This window comes from Acanthaster planci, linkage group LG01 (genome assembly GCF_054643075.1).
Source record: "Acanthaster planci isolate LZ-2023a linkage group LG01, COTS_SCS, whole genome shotgun sequence".
NCBI classification, from domain to species: Eukaryota; Metazoa; Echinodermata; class Asteroidea; order Valvatida; family Acanthasteridae; genus Acanthaster; species Acanthaster planci.
The window spans coordinates 34,292,128-34,309,701 of record NC_141777.1 but is presented as its reverse complement, the minus strand read 5'-3'; the positions used below and the strand labels follow the sequence as shown (position 1 = coordinate 34,309,701).

Here is a 17,574-nt window from a genome sequence, read left to right as displayed (position 1 = left end):
ACTTTTTTCGCTTCTTATTAGTGCTTTGGAAATATTTTTATCTGTTTTGCTTGATTTCGATTAATCCTCTTTGATTTCTTTAAATCAATGACTCATTGTCAAAGACCAACCTTACATGTATATTTCGTCTTCTCCTATACAAGAATTAAATTACATTTGCCGATACATTAAGAATGTGGTCCACTCCCTCATTTCTCATATAAAAGAAGTGTCACAAATTGAAACGAGGCTGGATCCGATCGAGTCCATCGATTCGCAAATCTGACACGACACCAACAGATAGTCTAAACAAAACAACACAAAACATTAAAAGTGAAAAAGTAAAACTAAAGTAAACAACAAAGAAAAATAAAGGTCGCGCTTAAGAAAAATAGAATCGATAATCTAAAAGTGTATTTTATCAGAAACTAAACAAAGCACAAACAGCCTACGTAAACTAGGGAAAACCAGAAACCTGTAAACTAGATAATGAAACTGTCTGCAAACATTGCTAATTTGAATGTTTTATGTTCAACCATCGACAAAGGGATCTGTCTGCCTCCAGTAATCCTCCACCGTCTTTCAACTCAAGCACCGCATTGCATGCGTGTACGCTGTACATGTACAGTACATGAACATGTACGAAAGGTTCTTGTGGTGTCGACTTGCTAAAGCATCAAGCGACGATGTACGTGTACATCTACAGCACTTATTGAACTTGAATCAAGTCTAGTCAGGCCACGGCCTCTTTGTTTTGCTTTGTGAGCACGCGCGATTCATGTACATGGCCGGCATCGCATTCACGTTGCCGAACACGTGCAGCGCGGTTGAGCGATTGTCACGTCGTATGTCATGTGAGCAAAACACACGATTGCAACCTATCCCGTGTCTCACGTGTACCTGCACGGGTTCTTAATGACACTGCAGTGAACCCGTAGTGTTAAGGACAAATTGGCGTGCCAGTGCATGTGGACATGTTGTCAATACTCGAAATCAACCTTGATGCTAGCGCTGTGGATTGGATGAGAATCATTACTGGTCGTGGTACACCCGTGGTACACCCAAGTGAAATTGTTCATCAGGTCTGATGTCGAACGGATTCGTTTCCCAAAATTTGCGTGCTTGTGTCCAATTTCAATCACTGCCAACGTTTGATCCTCAAAACCGTCGTGGATATCATCTTCTGATGTATTTTGTGAGCTGATATTGTTCTTCCTGTTCTTGGGACCTACATGTGCATGTACTAAGTTACATCTACTCAGCAAAACATCGGTGAACGCCTTTTGGTTTCGAGCGTGAAAATTCTCTCTGACGGCTGACAGGTTATGCGATTAAGGGGTGAGAACAGCAGCTGCAAGCTTAGCAGACAGAGGTAATTTTTGTTCGCAATTCGAGTATAGTTTTCTGTTCTTCTTCTGTGTTCCTACTTTGCTTTTAAAATATTGTTGCACAAAGGTATGAACAGCGCTCATATTCACTGTATTTTCAAGTCTACAGAGATCACACATTTTAAAATGAATCATGACTGCTATGTATAATATAGTGCTTCACAACATCGTTGTTGATTTTGTGTACAAGAGGGCCCACTGAATAGCGCCACTGACAAACACATTTTGATCCCCAATACTAGAATCGCTTTGGATGATAAAAATCACAGTGCTACAATTGGAGGAAAACAGTTCAAATATCACTTATGATGTTTTCACGTCAATTAACTAAATATAAAAAACAGCTGAAGAATTGTCGATTGTATTTTGAAATCTGTCCGAGATTCATGGGCCCATTTAGATTGACGCAAATTTTGTATTCTTTTTTTAGAGCTTGGACACCGAAAGTTTTATGAGTTATTATTTTTACTGTTTTGTATTAATCTAATTTAAACTGTTTTTATTATAAGTTTTATGTATTTTACATTTGCCTAATTTTTTTGACGTGTGCTTATAGTCGTTTTAATACTTGCTATTTCCTACACTTCAAGTTTTCGGGGGGGGGGCTTTTTCAGGGTGATCTTACCGCCCGTCGCGAGGCCAATGCATGGCTCGTTAAAGCTTTTTGGGGAACGGAGCCTCGGCCAAAATCTTCCAAAATGAGGCGTACTTCCCTTTTCTCCTAGTTAAGCAGATGGTCATATGCCCTTGTGCCTGACCTTTATAAACTTTTTAAAGTATAGTTTAAATGTAATAGGTTGATGAACGAAAGCCTGAAGAGCCATATTTTTTAAAAAGTGAAGTTTATTTTTTCCAAGTTCGTATTCATGAAATACAGTTATGTATTTATCAACTTCGTTTTTTACGAGATATATGTTCGTTTGTTCGAGATGATAATTATTCTCCAGTTCGTTCTCATGAAATCCATGTCTAGAAACGTTTCTATTTTGGGGAAAACAATCGTTTTTACGCGATTTTGTTACCAATTTGTTTTTATAAGATGTTATCCAGATACATGTATAGTACATCTCTTGATGTTCAGCCGTTCTTAGCCTCAGAGACCATTTTAAAGTACTTTTCGGGGCCCATACCATGATAACTCGATAAGGTTCACCGGTAACGTGTTCTGCTACGATGCGATTTTTTTATATATATCCTGAATATCCTTAATCGGTACAGCAAAAGCAAGGTATTTAAACATGCCCTTCATTTTTTTAATACGTGTATTACACGTTTAACGCTCACTGTAAGGTATTGCTTCCAGTTTTCTTCAACAATCAACATTCAACCTTTTTTTCATTTTCATTATGATGTGAAAGAAAATGTGATACTGGATATTTTCTGGATGAGATTTTTACATTAATTTTGAAAACTATCGTTTTTTAATCCCATCACGCGGACATGAATTGAATAGGCCTATATTTTTAACTAGACATCGCTGATTTAAAGGGCAGTCGGGGCACCAGACTATCCAAAATAATTTATGAAAATGAACTAATACTCAGTAATAGTAATATCAGGGTGACGTCTATTGATAAGAGAGAACACGGAAGTGGTGAGGGCGCACTACTCGACACCCTGACAACGATATACTTTTCAGAGAAGTGTGGCATCTTTCAAATTTTTTGTAAATTTGCGCCGTCCTTTTGTGCCTTATCAGTCGTGCCAACGCGAGTGCGTAGCTGCACGTAGTCATGAGACTCGTGGCTTCGTCCGTCAGTGGGCAAGTTCGATTAAGGACCATTAGTTTACCAGTAGTTGGTTCATGATGTGTCAAACGCATGTGCTGTGAAGTTGAACTACGAACAACCCTAGTCAACCGTTGCCAGGTCATTAGGCCGCAGGAGAGAAAAAGTGGCCGCAGGAAGGACAAAATAGCAAAAATAAAAGTGAAAACGATCGTTTACGAGTGACGTCCTGTTTTTTCCGGCATTTTTCTTATAACTGGTCATTGTTCTGTTATTAACGGTTTATGACAACCAACGACGCAACCAACCGCTATAGGCTGGTCGCTAATATTTGACTGAACTACATTGCATATACATGTAGTCCAGCCATCGTCGACTAACATGCGTCGATCAAAGTTAGTCGAACTATTGTTAACAATGGCCCAGTGACGGCAAGGACTGTGATTATATTGAGAAAAAAAAAATCCCTCGACCGAATTAGAATTGTAACATTTGTATGTAATTTTTTATTCAAAATTGTATAAACTTGACACGTTAGGTGAATCTCAGAGATGAGTGTAACCATGTATCCAGAAAGTGTCGGTCTGAATATTTTTGGAGTAACAACCAACCCAGGAAATAAATCTTGAATTTTTAATAGACCTTTGTGACGCTATGTGCACGTTCCCATGGAGCTCAGTGGACTGCAAGCCCTAAGTGCACTTCACAAAGTGTGACGTCATCAGCACATACTGGCCCATTGTGCAGGTTCTTTAGTTCATTAATTGGCCTAAGCCCCCATGAGTGTCTGTGCCATTTCATGCCTTGCTGCACATGGTGGCAGTTCATGAATATTTGGCTATTGCACATAATGACATTGACAATGTTATAGAAGAAATACCCGCGGGGTAGTTCAGTCCACAGGGCGCTCCAGTGATGTTGTTCAGGACCGTTAATGTTGTCTACTTGACACGCTGGCATCTATTCCTTTTCTGACATTTCATATTGGATAATGCATCGCGTTTTGACGTCATAACAAACTAGATCCTCCAGAGGTTGTACATGTACAGTAAAAAGTTCAAGTTACCTGCTTTTTTAAACTGCCAGTGAACCTGTGCCCCATTTATACCGCTTGAGTGCATTTGCGGAGCTCAGGAAACCAATTACCAAAGTTAGCGGTCCAGATACCCCCCCCGCCAGCCAAGGAATTCGCCTTCAAATCAAGTGGCTTAATTCTCATAGATTCTTGTTCTTAAGTAACGCAGAATGGACATTCCTTGCTTGGAAAGATTGCGTCAGTTGAATTGGTTTACTTTGGAATTACACAGAAAATACTTGCTTTTGTCGTTTGTGGCGAAATGCTTATACAAAGTTGTTAATAGCCGCCAGTCTTCGATGATATCCTGGTCAACATCCGTTATGCTGACGACCTCACGTTTAGATATTTACCGGTACTTGCTAAAGAGACCAACTTTGAATGCGATTTCCTTGGAACCTGGATTTTACTCTTCGGATAGACTTTTGGCTCTCCTTGAAAACGGTTATACGGCGCTCTGTGAGTGCCATTCGACTTGTTCAGATATTGAGATAATTTATCTTTGTAAATCGACTTATAAAGCGTATTTAGTCGATTTAACGAGATAAATGATGTAGTTACATATACGTTGATTTCCTAAGTATAGTAAGTCGACATCGCGAGATATTTTATGACATCAAGCCTGCTTCCAGAGTTCCCTATATCGACTTGGCGAGATAATTTATGTCATCAAGTCTACTTCCAGAACTAGGTATGTCATCTCGGAGAAATAATTTTTGTTGTCAAGTCTACTTCCGGATTTTGCTTGTGTCAACTTGGTGAGATAAATTAAATACTCAAATCGAATTCCTAATTCTTGTAAGTCGACTTGGAAATACAATTCATGTCATCAAGTCTACTTTCAGAATTCATTATGTCCACTCGTCGAAATAAATTTGATGTCAAGCCGATTTCCAAATTCTAGCAAGTCGACTTGGCGAGAAAATACGCTGCAGGTCACATTCACTTGTGAGTACTCAGTTCATGCCTGCATGTTGTACACTTCATGACATGGATTATCTCGCCAAGTTGACTAACTAGAATTATGAAGTCAACTTGCAACATAATTTATATCTCCAAGTCCACACAGTGAGTTTTAGAAGCAGGATTGACGACATAGATTATCTCGCCAAGTCAACTTACTAGAATTAGGAAGTCGACTCACTGACATAGATTATCTTTTCAAGTCGACCTACCAGAACTAGGAATTTGGATTGACTACATAAATTTTCTTGCCAAGTCGTCTTCCCACAATTGTAAAGTCGACTTGACAACATAAATTATCTCGCCGAGTTGACATCGCAAATTCCAAAAGCAGTCTTAAAGTTATCTCGCTAAGTCGTCTCGCCAAATAAGGGAGTCGACTTAACTACATAAACAATCTCTCCAAGTCAACATAAGGAATTCCGAAAGTAGACTTAGGCCTAATGTCATGAAATATCTCCCAAGTCGACTTACTATAATTTGGAAGTCGACTTGACTACATCATTTATCTCGTTAAATCGACTATAAACACATTTTTAAGTAGACTTACATGTAATAAGAAAAATTATCTCGGTATCTGAAGAAGTTGGATGGCACTTCCAGAGATCCGTACGGTTACGAATTGGCGGTACAAACTCATGCCACTGGCTGTGAGATACTGTAGCCCCCCTCCCCCAAAAAGGGTTCAAGTTTAAAGATCAACTGATTTGTATTCCATTATTAGGTAACAATACGCGAGCGGGCAACTTGGATATACCCAGCAAGAAATGAGACCGAGGGGTACCCCCCCAACATGTCCAATCCGTATACACATTCCAGACTATTGTTACTTAACACATCCCCCCAAGATGTCTGAAAGGAATTCCCCAGATTCCTGCGAGACAATGACCAACACAAAGCAGGGGGTGTTCTCTCCGTCTCATACCTTGCTGCATATGAACTTGGAATGCAAGGAAGTAAACAGCTTAAGACGGTGCGGTTACTCCGTATAGCAGTACACTAAAGTAGATTGTCGAATAAAGGTGCAGGCATGTACATTCACGTATGGTACCCGGCGTCGTAATTCCGAATAACAAAACAATTAGAACGGAAGGAAATACGGTTTATTTACAAGGTACGTCACGTCTCAGCACTGTTGTGTTGTTTTCATTGCGCTTTCAGCTACTCAGGCTATTTGTGCCAATAACTTTTATTAATCAACGGAGTTTGGAAGAAAGTCCAGTTTTATAGGAAACCGGAGTACCCAAAGAAAACCAAATGCACTTAACTGGGCCAAGCTGGGACTCGAACCCGGGCTTCATTGGTGCAAAGCGAGGAAAGAACCGCTACGCTAACCTGCTCCCCCCACCTCACCCCCACTTAGCACTGTACAATAAAACGACGTGGGGATCATTTAAGTCTGTTTGTACCGAAATGAACAATGCACTAGGAACGCAAGGAAATAATGAATCAAAGCCCCGAATAATTTCCATATCATATGAACCAACATTATTTTGAATACTGTTAAATGTTTTAACCTGGGAAAGCTGCAGTCACCCAGGCCTTGTGTACTCTCTACATCATGTACTGAACTGTTAAATTTATACCCGCCTGGATGTAGTATTTGCCAAGGAACGCTCTTGGAAAAATTACGATGTCCTGAACATAGAAAAATCAGTGCCATAACGGCAGTATATACAACTAATGCACTTTTCGAGTTCAATATCAAACTCCCTTCCAGCTCTAAAAACGAACCCTTGGATAGGCGGAAAAAAGAGATAAAATCTAGCCATTGTGTTAAAAAATTTCTCTGGAAAAATTCCTATCTAATCACCCCCCGGAAGGGCAATCGAGCAGGCAGGGCACGGTTACTATACTTAAGAGGTACAAAGAAAAAGGGCGTGCATGTAAGTTTCAAAAGGCTTGTGTGGGGTACCGTAGTTATTCAGATTAGCAAAACATTTGACGCACAAGGAAGTAATAAGGCTAGGCAGGGTACAGTCTCTACAAAGGAACTCAACAAAACAGAACGTAAGATTAAAAAGGGCTTATACGTACAGTGCCATCAGATTATTTATTGCCATCTGGATCTTTCCTCGCTTTGCACCAATGAGGCCCAGGTTCGAGGCCTGGGTTCGAGTCCCAGCTTGGCCCGGGCTTTTAAGTGCATTTGGTTTCCAGTCCATACTCGCTCTCGCAGGTTTTCTCTGGGTACTCCGGTTTCCTCCTGCCTTTAAAACTGGACCTTCTTCCTAACACCGTAATGTGATGCTGATTAATAAATGTTATGAATAAACAGATAGTTATTGGTGCAAATAGCCCGAGTTGCTGAAAGCGCCATGAAAACATGCCTGAATCACCTGCCTGAAGTAATGCTGCGCTAAAATAGGAGCAAAAATTATTTTCACGGCGAAGAAATGATCTTCGAACTATCTTTCACTTTAAATGGCCAATACACTGTTGTGCATGAAGCGTGGTCCATCGCTGTAGACCTTTTTTACCCACGTGACTGGATTCTGCTAAATGTAGACAATACCACCACGTGTGGACCGCCTTGGCCCCGGTGGTCGCATAATACCTACGGCAGCTCCAACCACGTGCAAGCGCACGTGCGAACGCTTCGTGCTTGACTAGTGTATCTTGAATAGGTCATTACCATCACAACACTATGCATCATTAACGTCACAACACATTATACACGCAGGTCCAGCACGATCGTGTCAACGCTGGAAAAGTCTCTATTCCTACGGGCAGCTTCAACCACGTACAAGCACACGTCTGGACGCTGTGTTCTTGACTAATTTATCTTGAATAATTAGATTACCATCACAACACTATGCACTCATTACCACCACAACACATAGAGGTCCGGCACGATTGTGACATCTCTAAGGCTTTTTGACCATGTGGATCACACATTGTTGCTTTAAAAAGATCATCGATACGGGAGTTCAAAAACCAAACCGAAACCAAGTCATTTTTAGTGCGCTGTATGTTGTGTCAGCTGTGTAAACACCCTCATGTGAAGAAAGACCGTGGTTGGATATTCTGTTCAATTACATTTATGTCTTCCTCATGGCAAAATATAAGCATTAATGTATGAAATAATGGGCCAATTGAGGTGGCAAAACGTTGAAAGCAAAGCTTGTGTTAGGTATGCCATTGCAAGAAACAAACAAAACATTACAAAAGAAACAAACTACTGTACAAACATGGAAAACATTACACATGTACAAAATGAGCGTCAAATAAAACAATGAATGACAGGGCTACATATACTTGATCCAACAACAGACTAGGACCCTAGAGACTAGAACGCAGAAATGTGTTACATTAGATAAAATTTAAGTTTCTGTTAAAATAACCTGTGTAAGTTAAAAATTTGAGAGAAATTGGTAATTTGGCAATCTATTCCATAGTTAAGGAGTGGAATATTTGATATTGTATTGAAAAGTAGATATATGGAAAAATTATTTACTGAGCATTCATTGCTTCAAGCTGAGTGTATGATGCTCAAAAGCACAGGTCTGCATCGAAAGAAACAAACTTACACCTTCAATTTTATCAAGTTGGCATTACAGAGAAGAAGACATAGAAAAATATTCACTCCTATAAACACTCTTTACACTAAGGACGTGCATGTCCAAAGTAGTGACTTGTGATCAACTGGACATTGACACTGTCTTTGCCTCCGAAGTACATGTACATGTACATGTACCTGGGTTCTGCAGTAATGTCTTGCATGTTGGCCTTGTTCGAGTCCAGTTGGCGAAATGCATTCCGCTGTTTCACAATCACCTCTTCCCTCCCGTTGCCTGTGACACAATGTAAGCAGTAGTGATTCTGACTAGCAGAAATTCAGGATCCAAGCTGTGTGAAGTCTTCCTGAAGGCTAAAGGTGTGCTTACACATCCGTACACAAAGTAAACGTGTCAGGTGGACTGCAGCGTTGTTTTCGGAATAGTACTCGCACTATAAAAGCGGCCAATTCTATGGTGTTCCATATATGCCAGTCGCATTTTTCGACGGGCGTCGCATTTTTCAACGTGCGTCGCATTTTTCAACGGGCGTCGCATTTTTGCGACTGGCGTCGCATTTTTCAACGGGCGTCGCATTTTTCAACCGGCGTCGCAGTTTTCAGCCGGCGTCGCATTTTTCGACGGGCGTCGCATTTTTCAACTTGCGTCGCCTTTCAATGTGAATAAGCCATTAATCATCAATGGTCAACCTTGGTCCAGCCGGACCTGACGTTGTTGACGTGGATGCTAAAAGTGTGCGTACATATTTTTAATGATTATGGAAACGGATAAATTAGCATGTATGCGTCGATTAACTGTATGTAAATAAATTAACAGCCCTTTAATGAACCCGATTACTCGAGGAAGTTCACCTCGCTCAATTGGTTTCTCACTTCTGCAAGCTTTTTGAGTGAAAAATGTCCCCTTACTGATGATTACTAGTTGCTACAAAATGAAACCCAGTATAGTAGGCCTATTGTTTACTCAGGTTGGTATGGTTTTTGCCATCTTGAAGACATGCTTCCCGAGGGAGCGTTTATCGCAGTACGGTCTATAATTTAAATTGTAACTACCCTTGGCGAAGAAATGTCAGGCACCATAACTTAGAGAAATTTTGCTTTTTCTTGGTTGAAAGAAGTTGTCAGCAATACAAAATCACGAAAACTTTTCCAAAAACACTTTTTGAACCATTAAAATCTGTCCAGAGGAAGCCAAGACTGATTTTTTTCTCACACATTGGAAGTTGTTCAGGCAATAGTCCGTGGTTCAGGCATTCCCCGGTGGAGGCCGTCTGGTCATGGGCTTGAGATCATTCATCTCTCTTTATTTGGAGGGGGGGGCTTGTGTTTATCACTCAACGAAATGACTTCCCAAGGTCTTGAGGACTGCGTGTGGATTGGTATGGGACGGAGGGGTACTCCCCTTACCTGTCTAATCCGTATACACACTCCAGACTATTGTTACCTAACACATCCCCCCCTAGAAGTCTTTAAAGAATTTCTGAGATTCTGATTAAACAATGACCAACACAAAGGCGGGGTTCTCTCCGTCCAATAACTGGCCTCAAATGGGCTGTGTGGAGGTCAAAGTTAAAATTTTTCATCGAAAAATGCGACGCCCGGTCGAAAAATGCGACGGCGGTCGAAAAATGCGACGCCGTCGAAAACTGCGACGCCGGCTGAAAAATGCGACGCCGGCTGAAAAATGCGACGCCCGTCGAAATATGCAACGCCGGCTGAAAAATGCGACGCCGGATGGCACATATGGAACACCATACGATTCAGCCCAGGGTCTTCCGGAGATCATGTCACCCTAGGACAGGGTGTATGTACATACAGTTATTAGGCCCAACCAGTATTTATGGCGTGGTACTGTCATAAATCGCATTAACAGATGCCTCAAAATTATTTTGAGAAATCTTTGAACGCGTTAACCGTTTTCACGTTGGCCCAAAATCATGATTTATTTTCTAATTTCTGTTTTTGGGGGCTAAATTAAATAAGCTATGCGATGCCTACAACTTGGTGTACTCATTTTTCCAAAATCTATGGAAATCTGCCAAATTACGATGATCTAATTTAAGTTAAACGGCAATTTGTGTTTTTACGAAGAGGCAAATTTTTCTTCCATAGATATAGCCTCAGCAATAAAGGGCAAATTTATGGGCAAACTCGTTTCTCCGTTTCCATGAAGAGACGACTTTTACTCTAGAAATGTACACAAAATATAATTTTGCACCTGGCACGCGCTGTTGCAAAGTATCCTGCGTTTTCACGAATAGACAAAAGTCGCATGAATCTAATTTGTTTGTTTACAAAATAAACAATTTAATTGACTTTTATAAATATTGTTTGGCGGTTTTTTGTCATTTAAGATCCCCTCTTTCACGCAGTAGCATTACTTAAGTCAAAAGCATGCTAAATACTGGGGATGTAAGCGTTTGAAATAGAGACCAACTCCAAATGCGATTTTCTCGAAAAATCTTTTCTAGTGATATAAAAAACTCGTCCCTTCATGAAAAGACCGACGATTTACTGAGGAAATTACAAAATAAGTACTGAGGCACCTTTGGAATCATATCTGTAAGTGTCAAGAGAGACTATCTGACATTCAATTTAAGACACATGTGTATCTCGATATGGATATAGAATTAGGCCTATATGTACCTGCATGGAAAAGACCCTAGTAAACATACATGTACAGGCATATTAAAGTGGATTTTGAGGTACATTATTTTGAGACACCAGCCTTGGAAATGGTTATAAATCAAAGTGATTTTTCGCAAACCTTTTGAGTCATCTTAAAATCATTTAAGGAGTAAACTAATGATACATGTACCTCAAAAGAATAATCATAGAGAGTAAAATAAAATTGGTCTACATTTTTAGCGGTGTAATATCTGGGGAAAAAAGTCGTGATGTACCGCACCAGTGGTATATTGTGATTCTTTCATGCTTTAAATTGTGCATGAGTATTCATCCACGCATTGAACCTAATTCCATTTAGATGGAATTACATGTAGGTACAAAAGGACAACGTCAAAAGCCTTTCTCTCATTTCCCAGCCCTTCTTTTTTCAACAAACCTTTAAGTTGTGGGCCATAAAAACTCTCTGCAGAGAGTTTTTGGTCAGTGTAAGCAATACTGGCTCACTAGAATTGTCTCGTTCTGTATTAGAAAAATATTAATCCTGTATGTTTTCCTTTGAAGCCAGATGCCAGAAACCAGAAAATATTATAATGTATATGAACATTGACATGACACTGCGAAATTAATGTCAGCCCTTCAAGTTGTCTTTGAATAATGTGACATCAGAAACAAAAAAAATGGTATGGAGACACGTCTTATTTTTCACATCCACGGATGCCAGAACAGGCTTAAACATCATGACGCATCACGTTTTTCTATACATGTAACTACGCTTTCCCAAGAGGACTCGAATCTAGTCCCACTTAATCGCCATAGGAAACAAAACGTAAACAAAACGCGTAAACAAAACATGATATCATTTTGTCATAGGTTTATGAAAGCCCGTGCTCTCGAATGTTTGTGCTTGTGTCACTACTGTCAAGGTGCGTAGTTAATAGACAGGTCCCTCTCAAAAATCGCAATTGAACGAACGATAATTGATATAGTAGTTGAAGTTATGTAGTGTTTTTATGCGCCCTGCGATGGATTGCATGCAGAGCTTTTGAATCAACAGACCTCTGAAATGATGACGCCATACTCTGTTTACTTGTGTCCTTTCCTGTGGTGTTCAGTGGATCTCCCCCCCCCGACTCCACGGGAAAGTGCAGATGGAAGTAAAATGTGACGTCATCAGTAAAGAGGCCTATAAGTCCGATCTTACCTCAAGTGGCAACCTTATTGAACCGTGACAGAAAAAGCATTCCTCTGCTACTGGTTCATCTTGGCCATTGTTCACCCACCGTTACTTGTGACCATTTAAAGGTGGCTTAATCACAATGCTGAACTTCACAACCATTGTATCTTGGTTTTGGAGCAGGGGAAACATTTCATTTTTAATACCCCCCCAAGAAAAAAATCAACCACAAACTCTAGCCAGAAGAAAAAAAGGAAACTGCACTGGTCCAAATTTTGTTCATTTGCTGAATTTTTAAGGGAGTTTCTGGTAATAGCTGTGAAGTGTTGGCGCTTCAGTTCCTTTGTAATAACGAGGAAATGCACCTTTGCCCTTCTCTGTGCGCCAGTTAGGCTCCTGGAATAAATGATACCTGTTTATATTTGTATTACCAATTGTTTTGCTCGGAACTAATTCACTCATAATTCTCCCTGCAGATACAGACATGGGTGATGGTTCTCGAAATCTCGAAATCGACTTTGGCCCCCATGGTAGCCGACTTTGTCTGTCGACCGGAATCTCCGCAATCCCAAACTAGTTTAGTGTAACCCATTCGAGTGTAGAGGCACAGATGGAGAGCGTTTCCAAGACGACAGGCCCTACCAGTATGTCAGACAGTAAGCCATGCCACAAACCGGCGATCTTGTCCCCCCGCGCAGGTCCCGGGGAAGTAGTAACTTTTCCCGGGGTCTGGGGTAGTGACTGCCGGGCCGAAAACGACCACATCTCGCCAGACCTTAAGGAGGTTGACGCCATCGAGAGGCCATCGTGGTGTTCCGGACCAATGGGGTCGAAGAACCTCAGTGAGCAGTTGCTGATCGAGCAGGACCAATTGGAGAGTGACGATGACGCCCGCGGGCAAAGTGTGTCATCCTCTCTTAGCTCGCCTGAACTGGAGGTAGAGCAAGGGATGCATATTAAGCGTGGTCCTGGACCGTCCATAGTGGCTATGGAAGCTGGATGTGACACTCTGCCTCTTGGTAGTCGCCAGAAGGTGGCCATCTTGAATCCAAACTCGTCGCAAGAGAGAAGGAAGCACCTGCAGAGACGGGACGGGTTACCAGACTCAAGAAGTAAGAATCACACAGTTGCATAAATCCCTTGAAATAATAGTTAGTGCAGAGTCCATGAACTGCCATTGTACATGAGAATTTTTTCGTGTCAAGCCTTTTAATTGTGGTGTCCTGCTCCAGAAGTTTGTTGTCAATGTTTTGAGGGGTTTTTTCAAAGTCAAATTTTCTGTGTGGGGCATGGGTAATTGTAACTTTTACATACATTGTTGACGGTAACTACAAAACCCCTCATTCCGTAAGATGCAATCAGTGTTGCAGAGTTGGAATGAAACTTCAAAAGTGGCGAACTGTTAAATGTTTACCAAATACCGAAGGGCAACAGGTGTGAAATTCCTTTATGAGATGGGAATGGCCTAAATAACACTTAATTGCCATTTGTTTCTGGTCGAAATTTTTACTGTAGGTGTTAGTCCATACTCATCAGACTCCCTGTCCTCGTCAAGTCTCTCTGATCGCTCGTCTTCTACTGTAAGTAACTTGTAAGGAAGACCGCAAAAAGAATACTGTCGTTTTATACACCAACTAAAGTTCAGGAAATCTTGTCCACCTGTTAGGTAATCTTCATTGTAGACTGTCATTGCTTACATATTTTCACTATTTGTATTTATCCGTCTCAGACACCCAAGGATACGTACTCAAATGAGACTAACGAGACGTCATCCAGCAGCGTAGAGACTGGCAGCGACAAAGACAAGACGTCACCTTGGTCCATGGCCAACTTTGACCGCGTGCTCCATGATGCACCCAAACGCGAGCACATCCGGTCCAGGAAGTGTGGCAAGGGTAGCAGCAGTCAGTCCGATTCAGGATCCAGCTCCCAGCTGTCCAGGGGCAAATCAGCCAAAGCTCTGTCCATCATGCGGAACAAGTTGCTCGGCAGAGCTACGGCCGAACCGACCGTCACCGACTCGGGAGCCTCCATCAGCAGTGGCTCAGTGACCATGGTCCACGCCCACCAAGAGAAGAAAGCCTACGAATTGAAAACACAGAACTTCACGTCGAATGGTACCGACACTGGCATAGCCACGGCCAACACGAGCGGCCAGTCCGTGCAATCTCAGAGCAACTGTAGCTTGTCGTCATCATCGGGGGTGGACACGCGTCATCAAGTTGCACACAAAGAGAAGAAGAACTTGCCGGCCAAATCAGTGAGTTCGCACTATCACGAGATCAGAAATTCCAACAAAAGTGAAGAACTGAGCGAGGAAGGCTCCAACTCGCCTCACCAGCACCACTTTCCTCATCGTCAGAAGGTGCCACAGAGTTACTCAAGTGACTCCGCCAGCACCGACGAGTCGGAGCGGAAGCGACGCCGCTTCAACCGCACATTTGTACTGCTTCGTCACTGTGGACTCCTGGAGCTCACCTTGCAGACGGCCTCCCTGATGCAGCAGAGTAGTCTCATGAACCAACAGCTGAAGTCTCTGCGTCAACAGACGGAAGTTCTCTACAATGCCATCCACACAATGTCTGTCAGCCAACCGCCCGCGTCCTCGTTTGACTCAGTTGCCGCCCAGGGGATTCTAAAGAACTTGCGGGAAGTTTTGAACCGACAAGACGGCATGTCCTACCACAGTCCATCCAACATAAACCTCCAGCACTCCCGAAGAATGGGTGTCAAACGTACGAGCTCAGGCGAAACAATCAGCCCGGATAGTGGTAACGCGCAGTCGTCAAGCGTGGTCCAGAACAGTGGCAGTTCTACGTGAATCTTCCATCCACTTGTACTTTGGTTGACACCGTCAACCATGCTGTCTGTCCGAAATAACATCTGCTTTTCGCTCAAAGTGAAAGGTTTTGATGCCGAGACAATTTATTTTCATCTGAAATCTGTGATTCAGACGTGACTCTGTCAGTGGTGACTTACACCGTCAACGTTTATCGTTTTTATTCCCTTTGCTTTTATGATTGCCAAAACTTCTCTAGATAGTTATCACTAACATCATTTTGTGGTCTTTAGGAAAAAAACACGTTGCCTCGCCAAATTCCTCATTCTGAGGAGAAGTAGGGTAGCTAACTACATGTACATGTACTCATTTTCTAAAAATCATCAAGTTATTGTTAGGGTCATTATGATAAATCACGAAACGCTGTGGAGTCAAGAGCTTTTAACGATTGGTCTCTTCGTACCACCATCTACACTCGGCTTGTGTGTTTTGGCTCATTATATGTAACGTACAGTGTAACAAATCTCGCACTTAAGTTCTATTAGATCTTGCATATGGCCACCTGAGAGGCCCAAAGCTCTTCTGATTGTAGACGTTGATAACCGACCTCTTGTTTCCACAGGTTTTTTTTCACTTCCAATGATTTGTTATTTCACTTATTGTACTTTTTTGATCAAAAATTTCTTCGTGATGGCAGCTTTGTTCGATATCGCGATGTACGAAAATATTTATTTATACAATGGAATATAATTTTTTATGTAAATTGTGTTTTGATATTGTGCGTGATAAGATCGTTTCTCCAAAACGCTGTTGGTTTTGTTTTGTTTGTTTGTTGTTGTTGGATTTTTTTGTTTTGTTTTGTTTTGCGCAATAAAGTGTACTATACCTTACAAAGGTAGAACTTCCATGATCGAAGAATGTTTCAGATGGAAGTTTGTTCCCATTGACGAAAAAACGGAATAACTTCACGTATGCAGTTTATTGCCTACTGAGCCGCTGTGCGTGAGATTTGTCGGGACGCATGATCATCATGATTGTAAAACGGCTGGTTAATAATTAATCGTATTTAAATGCTTGACCAGTTACCGTTACACTTCCAATATTGAAATGATTTGGCCAATAGGTCTCTAAAGATAAAGTTTTCAGTTGCATTGAATTAATGTAGAGGGAAGGTGTACAAATCGCACGCTCATTGCATGTACATGTATATGTATTTGCAGCAGGGGCGCATGTAATAAAGAGATATTCAGCATATTCAACCAACACTGAAGTGATTTTCCAACTGTATTCATTATGTGCATATGTTTGTGGTAACGAATTTGGACGTGATGTGAAGCAGGACGGAAAAGTGCTGACAGCCCCTGGAAAACACGCAGAAAAGTGTACAGGGGCTCCAGATGTCATGGAAATTGTTGAGAACAGAAGTCCTGAAAGTAAGAGGTCACGCAGCGCGGTCTGCCTAACTGCCTATGGGGATTTTACATGGGGTTGTCCTATCATGTACGATAAGTTTTGGAAGAACGATTCCTAACTGAAACCACTCCATGAAAAACTCATGTTGGAAATTAACCTTTGTTTTCCTCAAGCAATATTTAGGAAAAATCACCTGGAGATTGGTAAAAAACGAATTTCATTAACGACCTTGCACTTTCGGCGGTATCGTACCTAGGTCTCCATGTTCATGTACGATTGCTTTCACTCCCCGTGTGAACCTGAAAACGAGATTGAACAACGTTGCGAAGATTTACCTACCTGTAGTTGATGGTTTCAGATTCCGTTGAGTTGCCATGACGGAGTTCTTGTCATCAAAGGTTAGATAAATATTGGAATCTTTCGTAAAAGTAGATTACTACATGTACTTCGTTTATTACCTTATAAATTAAAAAAGCTGTACTGTATTTTGACTTAAACCGACAGACCACCATAAAATTTCAAACCGTAAATGTTCATCTGAGTACGAGACAGCTGCATTGCCCTGTTCTTCATGTATCTTAGATTTTGGGGAATGAAGGTCAAGTTTTGGCAGGATATTTCTCTTTTAGGTGAGGTAATTTGTCAGTTTCTATAAATAATATACATGTATTCGCAAATATTTTCCAAAGTCCTTTTTTTCGAGTTGGATTTGTTACGAAGTAAATGAGCGAAAAAATATTATAAATTCCAAAATTTGTGCACGTTATTTTCCCTGTCCAAGGGTCCCGGAAGCACGCCATCACAGGTCAACATTCTGGCTCTATTGTGTGATGAATGAGATTAGTTTACACGATCTGTCGGTGCTTAAATGCCACATTTTAGGCAGCGTTATTTCAGCGTCTGCCATCGCCAGGTTCATGGACGTCAGTAG

The 17,574-nt window shown here is 41.3% G+C and overlaps 1 protein-coding gene across 1 annotated transcript; it reads left to right on the top strand.

The window, feature by feature from the left end:
• The first annotated feature begins 845 nt into the window (after positions 1 to 845).
• LOC110979651 (uncharacterized) lies at positions 846 to 16,500 on the top strand. The gene is made up of 4 exons (XM_022235657.2): positions 846 to 1,351; positions 12,928 to 13,563; positions 13,967 to 14,031; positions 14,181 to 16,500. Exons 2-4 carry the CDS (start codon positions 13,062 to 13,064, stop codon positions 15,270 to 15,272), a joined length of 1,659 nt encoding a protein of 552 aa, XP_022091349.2. The 5' UTR covers positions 846 to 1,351; positions 12,928 to 13,061; the 3' UTR covers positions 15,273 to 16,500.
• The last annotated feature ends 1,074 nt before the right edge of the window (positions 16,501 to 17,574 follow it).

Bases quoted from the DNA above. Each gene is read 5' to 3' on its own strand.
- LOC110979651 (XM_022235657.2), top strand. From the start codon at position 13,062: ATGGAGAGCGTTTCCAAGACGACAGGCCCTACCAGTATGTCAGACAGT. The intron at 13,564-13,966 runs GTAAGAATCACA...TTTTTACTGTAG, and splicing joins CGGGTTACCAGACTCAAGAA to GTGTTAGTCCATACTCATCA. The intron at 14,032-14,180 runs GTAAGTAACTTG...TATCCGTCTCAG, and splicing joins CTGATCGCTCGTCTTCTACT to ACACCCAAGGATACGTACTC.